This window comes from Rissa tridactyla, chromosome 7, assembly GCF_028500815.1.
Source record: "Rissa tridactyla isolate bRisTri1 chromosome 7, bRisTri1.patW.cur.20221130, whole genome shotgun sequence".
NCBI classification, from domain to species: domain Eukaryota; kingdom Metazoa; phylum Chordata; class Aves; order Charadriiformes; family Laridae; genus Rissa; species Rissa tridactyla.
The window spans coordinates 31,772,497-31,779,203 of record NC_071472.1 but is presented as its reverse complement, the minus strand read 5'-3'; the positions used below and the strand labels follow the sequence as shown (position 1 = coordinate 31,779,203).

Genomic DNA, 6,707 nt, shown 5'->3' with positions numbered 1-6,707 from the left:
AATTCTCTTCCATATAGCTTTATTACAGGCAAAACTTCCAGCATAAAGCAAAGAGGCATAGGGATGTCAGCTTTTTTTTGGGGGTTTTTTTGCCTTTTTTTAAAAAAAGTTGTTAAGCTTTGATAAGCACTTGGTAAGGTTGACAGTGCCAAATGACATGCACGCCTAGGCTGGGTGGGCTTGTAGACACAGAGGATTTCGGGGGTGGCAATGAGGGTCTCTGGTCTTGAAACCCCTGAGGACTTTGGCGTGTGGTTGCAGCAGTCACCGTGCCGCATAAGAGCCAGTGGCCAGGGAGCGATGGGCAAGCCAGAGTTTACCTCTGGGAGGAAGGCAGGAGCCAAGTCATGCTTTGAGTCTTTGCTTTCTGGGCTCTGGGATGCAGTCGGGGATATTTTGGGTGCTGGCGCTCCCCAGCACCAGGCCTGAAGGCGTGCTGTCCCTGCCTGTGCCGTGGGTATGTCCGGACCAGCAGGTCTGGTCCTTGGTGGGGGTGCTTTGGTCCAAACTGCCCTTCCATCCGCATCCACCGAGGAGGAGTGAGGAGCCCCTTCCTGTGCAAGGGCTCGGGAGCAGCCTTCCTCCTTGGCCAGCGCAAGGGCGCTGCCATAGCGGGTGCAGCCTGGCACCCCCAAATCTGGCTTCTGAAGCCGGTCTGTTCCCCCGCGTGGCCTGGATGTGCCGTGGGCTTCAGGAGCCGCGGAAGCCGCTGCAAACCGGGCGGGTAGTTTGGATGTTTGCTAGTGCACGGATTCAAATTCCGGATGTCAGGCAGCTGAGCGCGGCCACCGCCGGAGCCCCGTTTCCCAGAGCGCCGGGCAGGGACGCTCCGCCCCGGGCAGGGTCTCCCGAAGGCGCCGGCACGGTTCCGGGGCCTGCCGCCCGCCGGGGAGGCGGACAGCGGCTCCTCAAGCGCCTCCGGGGGCTGGGCGGGCGGCGGAGCGGCGAGCCGGCCGGCGGCCCGGTGCCGGGAACGCGGTAGCGCCGCTGCCCGCACCCCTCCGGCGGGGCCGGTTTCCCTTCCCCGCCGAGGCGAGGCTGCCCCGGGGGCGGGAGCGCTGCCCCGCCGGGCGGCAGGAGGTGCCGCCGTGACCCTCGTACCCGGGCTGAGGTACGATCGCCGGCAAAGGCGGGCAGGACCCCCCGCACGCCTCCTCCCCCCGGGTTTCCCCCCGCCGCCCCATCCCGTTACGGCGGAGCGAGGCCCCGGCCCCTTCCCGCGGAGAGGGGCTGAAGGGCTCGCGGAGGAGGGGGCGAAGCGGCAGCGGCACCGCAGACGCCGTCTGCCTCCTCCTCCTCCTCCGGCCGCTGCCCCCCGCCGTCCCGCTCGGCCCTGCTCGCCGGCGAGGGCAAGCCGGGACGGGGCGGCCTCGCCGGTTCAGGCGGGGCGCGCGGGCGGGGGGTTCCGGGAGGGCCCCGGTGGGTGAGACGGGAAGGAGGTGGGATCCCCGCGGCAGCCCAGGGGCCGGGGGCGGTGAGCGGTGAGGCAGCACCGCCGCCTCTTCCCGGGCCGGCTCCGCCGCGGGTGTCCGAGCGCCGGCGGGGGGGTCCGCCCCACACAGCCGGGGCCAGTCGGTGGGGGGGAGGGCCGCGGGCAGCGCAGCGTCCCGGCGGGGCGCCTCGGGGGGACTCGGTGCCCGGGGCGGGGGCGGCCGGTGGGAGCCTCGGCGGGGGCGTGGCGGGGGGGGCGTTCCCGGGGCGTTCCCGGGGCGGGCGCGGGGCGGGGCGCGGGCGCGGCGCGGCGCGGGGGCGCCCGCCCGCCCCAGAGCGCAGGTGGCGGCGGCGGCGGCAGCGGCGGCCGCGGCGGGTCCCGCTCCCGGCCCGGCGGCGGCGGCGGCGGCGGCAGGTGGCCGGTGGCCGGGGCATGCGGCGGCGGTAGGACGCGCGGCGGCGATGGGCGGCCGGGGGCTGCCGGTGCCGCTGGTGCTGGGGCTGCCGCTGCTGCTGGGGCTGCCGGCGGCGGGGCGCGCCGCCTCCAAGGCGCTGGTGTGCCAGGAGATCACGGTGCCGATGTGCAAGGGCATCGGCTACAACCTCACCTACATGCCCAACCAGTTCAACCACGACACGCAGGACGAGGCCGGGCTGGAGGTGCACCAGTTCTGGCCGCTGGTGGAGATCCAGTGCTCCCCGGACCTGCGCTTCTTCCTCTGCAGCATGTACACCCCCATCTGCCTGCCCGACTACACCAAGCCGCTGCCCCCCTGCCGCTCCGTCTGCGAGCGGGCCAAGGCCGGCTGCTCGCCCATCATGCAGCAGTATGGCTTCGCCTGGCCCGAGAGGATGAGCTGCGACAGCCTGCCGGTGCTGGGGGACACCGAGGTGCTCTGCATGGGATACAACCACACCGAAGCCACCACCCTGCCGCCTTTCTTCGGGAAGCCCACGCGCCCGGCCAAGGATGCGGCCAAAAACCTGACGCCGCTCGGCGGGCAGCGCCCCTCGGGGCCGGACTGCGGCCGGACTTGCAAGTGCAAAGCGCCCCTGATCCCCATCTCCAAGGAGTCCCATCCGCTGTACAACCGCATCAGGACTGGGCAAGTACCCAACTGCGCCATCCCCTGCTACCAGCCCTACTTCACCCAGGATGAGAAGACCTTCGCCACCTTCTGGATCGGCCTCTGGTCCATCCTCTGCTTCCTCTCCACCTCCACCACCGTGGCCACCTTCCTCATCGACATGGAACGCTTCAAGTACCCTGAGCGCCCCATCATCTTCCTCTCGGCTTGCTACCTCTTCGTCTCCATGGGCTACATCGTGCGGCTGGTGGCAGGGCATGCCAACGTGGCTTGCAACCCGGAGTACCACCACATCCACTATGAGACCACGGGTCCTGCCCTCTGCACCGTGGTTTTCCTTCTCCTCTACTTCTTCGGCATGGCCAGCTCTATCTGGTGGGTCATCCTGTCCCTCACCTGGTTCCTGGCAGCTGGCATGAAGTGGGGCAATGAGGCCATCGCTAGCTATGCGCAGTACTTCCACCTGGCTGCCTGGCTTATCCCCAGTGCCAAATCTATCGCTGTACTGGCACTCAGCTCTGTGGACGGTGACCCAGTGGCCGGAGTTTGCTATGTGGGCAACCAGAGCCTGGAGAACCTGCGGGGCTTTGTGCTGGCACCACTGGTGGTTTATCTCTTCACCGGCAGCCTCTTCCTGCTGGCTGGCTTCGTCTCGCTCTTTCGCATCCGCAGCGTGATCAAGCAGGGCGGCACCAAGACTGACAAGCTGGAGAAGCTGATGATCCGCATCGGCATCTTCACCGTGCTCTACACCGTGCCCGCCACCATCGTCATTGCCTGCTACATCTATGAGCAGCACAACCGGGAGGCATGGGAGCGGGCACAGAACTGCTCCTGCCCGGGGGACCCCCACCGCCCCAAGCCTGACTACGCCGTCTTCATGCTCAAGTACTTCATGTGCCTTGTGGTGGGCATCACCTCCGGCGTCTGGATCTGGTCTGGCAAGACGCTCGAGTCCTGGCGGCGCTTCACAGCCCGCTGCTGCCAGGCCAGGAAGCCGGCGGGCGCCTCCGTGTACGGTGAGGCCAGCCCGGCGCTGGCGGGCAGGACGGTGCTGCCCAGCATGGCCTCCTACCACAAGCAGGTCCCGCTGTCCCACGTGTGACCGGAGGGAGCCTCGGTGACCCCAGCTGCAGGGAGGAGAGGGTTGCAAAGACCCCGGGCCACAGAAGGGGGGGTGGCAGCTGGGCCGCCCCTGGCATCCTCAGCCCCACCGTGGCGGTGCTGCCTGGGACCGAGCGCGTGCGCCTGTGGGGCACGGAGCAGCCGCAGCCCCAGGCAGGGCAGGGAGAGGTGCTGCCAGTGATGTGGGGGCAGAGGGACAGGGAGGTCTGGAGCCTGGCAGGGCCACATATACCTCATTTGGGGTCCCACGCCCTGTTTGGGGTCCTGGGGTGCTGCTGGCTGCCAGCTGGTCAGGTGGCAGGTAGCCCTTGATCACTGATTTGTGTCCCAAAACGAGCCCCAGGGCAGGTCTTGCTGGTGCCGGGGTGCAGGGGGGAGCTGCAGCAGGCAGGGTGGGCGGTGGTCCCCAACCCCGGGCGATGCGCAGGCACCAGCACAGAGGGGGCCGGGGAGAGCTGGCAGTGGGGGCTGCCTCCCTGCCGTGCTGTGTCTGGGCCCCCCGTGTGGATCGGGACGGTGTCCCCAGGGCCCCCACAGCCCCTGGGCACAGCTGTGTGTTGCAGAGGAGAGAGCTGGGGGTTCCCGGGGGGGACGCTGCCGCTGGCCCCGCTCGAGCAGCAGCACGCTGAGCGGTGGGAGGGAGCCATGCGGGCCGGGGGCTTCGTGGGTGATGGCGGTGCAGGAGGAGGGGGCTGCGGAGAGGAACTGCCACCCAGCCCTCGAGGCGGGCAGGGACAGGGTCCCAGCTGTCTGCAGCGCAGGTGGGGACCCGGCAACACCAGAGGTCCTTTCTCCCCTGGGCAAACGTGTGCTGGCTCTTCCTGGGCAGGGGGCTCGGGGCTGGGCAGGGGCTGGTGCCAGTGGGGCTCAGCTGTGCGGCACCCACTCCCGGGTTTGACCCGCCGCCCTGTGGTGGGCAGCCAGCTCCGGCAACTCGCCCTGGCGAGCCGAGGGGCTGCATGGGTGATGAGGCTGCCATCCCAGCACTGGCTTCGCCCGGGGCCCCTCTGGCTCTGGCAGTGAGAGCAGCCTCCCCCTGCACTGCCGTGTGCTCCGGGAAGGGCCGATGCTGTGGCGTGTGGGTTACCAGGGGTGAGGCTGGCGTCCCTGCCGGCTGTGGCACAACCAGCCCTAAAAGGGTGGTCGTGCTTCTGCAGCAGTGGGTGGTGTGTGCATGAGGGTGTGTGGGTTCCAAGCCAGGCGGCAGGCTGTCTCTCCTGGGGAGCAGCTGGGGTTTCCAGCCAGCTTCAACACTTCTTGCTGCTTCTTTTCAAAGCTGCACCTGTGTTGGAGACAGCGCCGGGTTCTTCGAGAGGGAGCAGTTAATGTAGGAAAACAGCAGAGCGCTCGCTCTCTCTTTGCTCCAGCTTCCCCAGCCCAGGTCAGGCAGCAGCAGAGCACTGACAGACCCGGTGCCTGGCTTTAGGCGGTGGTGACAGCTGGGTTTGAATGAGTAGCGTGACGGTGGGGGGACCTGTTGTCAACTTCATGGAAGGCAGCCGGGGCGAGGGGATCCGGCTGTGGCACGGGCTGGGGCACAGCTGGCGAGGGGTGGCTGCCTGTGGCTTCAGCCTGTTTGTGAAAGCACCTGATTTTTAATTTTTTTTTTCCTTGCCCTAAGTGGTGATCACGTATGTAACCACCCAGCCGTTACTCGAGTCCTTTTTGCCTTCCTTCAAGCGTGGCACCGTGACCCGGCTGCTCCAGCACCGGAGAACAACTGCTGGCTTTGCTCCCGCGGGACTGCGGGGATCCGGGGTTGTTCTCAACACCCTTGGACCACTTCAGTCAAGAAGGTTTCCACCTCATTTTAAAACCAAAGCCTGGGATGTGAAGGGGGGGACACGCTCGAGTGGCACATTTACTGATAAAGGCACTGCCAAGGTACAGTGTGAGTGTCTCCGGGTGTTCTGGCCAGAGGAGCCGGCGGTGCCGGGCCGGGGGGGCTCAGGGAAGGCTCAGCCGCACATATCAGCACTCTTGCGACAGCGGGCTCGCTCCCTCCGGCGTGTTGCAGTACTTCATCGTGGACAGAATTGCACCACGTTGTGTTACAAACTGTAAATAGTTGTATTATAGCCTGCTTGTGCGCACGGAAGCCGTAGTGACCTTTGATACGGGTTTGGGGCAGGTGTGTTCTCAGCAGCAAGGCAGGTCGGGCGCAGAGACGCTGTGGGTAGTCTCCTGGTGTAATCCAGGGCATTAAATGACTCCAACCTGCTCCAGTCCTCGCCTCGCTGGACTCCTCTCTTTCCATAGTGCCTTTTGTAGATACAGCTAAACACACATCATGCAATACAATGAACAAAACCATGTCAAAGGTGGTGTTTTGTTGTTTTTGGTTTTTTTTTTCAAAGCGCAACTGACTGTGTAAAGAAAAAAAAAAAAACAACCAAGATTAGCAACAAACCGTTGCCTATTGAAAAATGCAAGAGCGTTTTCAGCTTTGATCTAACGGTAGGTTAATACAATCAACTTGTGTCTGAGCCTGGCTTCTCAGCAACAAGTGGCCGGCGGGGGAAAGGAGCTGTTGCCGTGTGCCCCGTGTGCTGTAGCCAATTTACATGATGGGGTCTTTTTGCCTCTTCCGTTACTGATGCTGTTAAACATTGTTTAAATAACTGTGCTATATTTTGTGAAAGAGCCGAAGAAATTTTATTCAGAGAGAAGTATTGAAATTAGTTATTTATGAGGACCAACAACAACAACAAAAAAGTGTGTGTTGTTTTCTTTGATTCTGATGATAGAATATTAAATACCATAACAACTTAACTGTGGGGGGGGACGGGGAGGCATGTGCTGGAGGGCTGTGCCGGGCTCTTATCACTAGGGATCGTGGGGGTCTGGTGAGGCAATTGCACAGGAATAGCATGTCCCATGTGCCTGAACCCCATGCAGCGCTGCCCTGGGCAGGTGGGGTGTCACGCACCCATGCCCTCGCCGCGGGCATGTCCTGGGCCACCACGGTGTCCCAGCCCGGCTGCAGCAGCCCCGGGGTCTGTGCTGAACCGGGTTTAACCCTGAGGGGCTGCCGCCCCGGCTGGCTGGTGGCCGTGACCTCGC

The 6,707-nt window shown here is 64.7% G+C and overlaps 1 protein-coding gene across 1 annotated transcript; it reads left to right on the top strand.

Moving 5' to 3' along the window:
• Positions 1 to 1,842: 1,842 nt before the first annotated feature.
• On the top strand, positions 1,843 to 6,464 carry FZD5 (frizzled class receptor 5). Its single transcript, XM_054210204.1, has one exon. It carries the CDS (start codon positions 1,894 to 1,896, stop codon positions 3,622 to 3,624), a length of 1,731 nt encoding a protein of 576 aa, XP_054066179.1. The 5' UTR covers positions 1,843 to 1,893; the 3' UTR covers positions 3,625 to 6,464.
• The last annotated feature ends 243 nt before the right edge of the window (positions 6,465 to 6,707 follow it).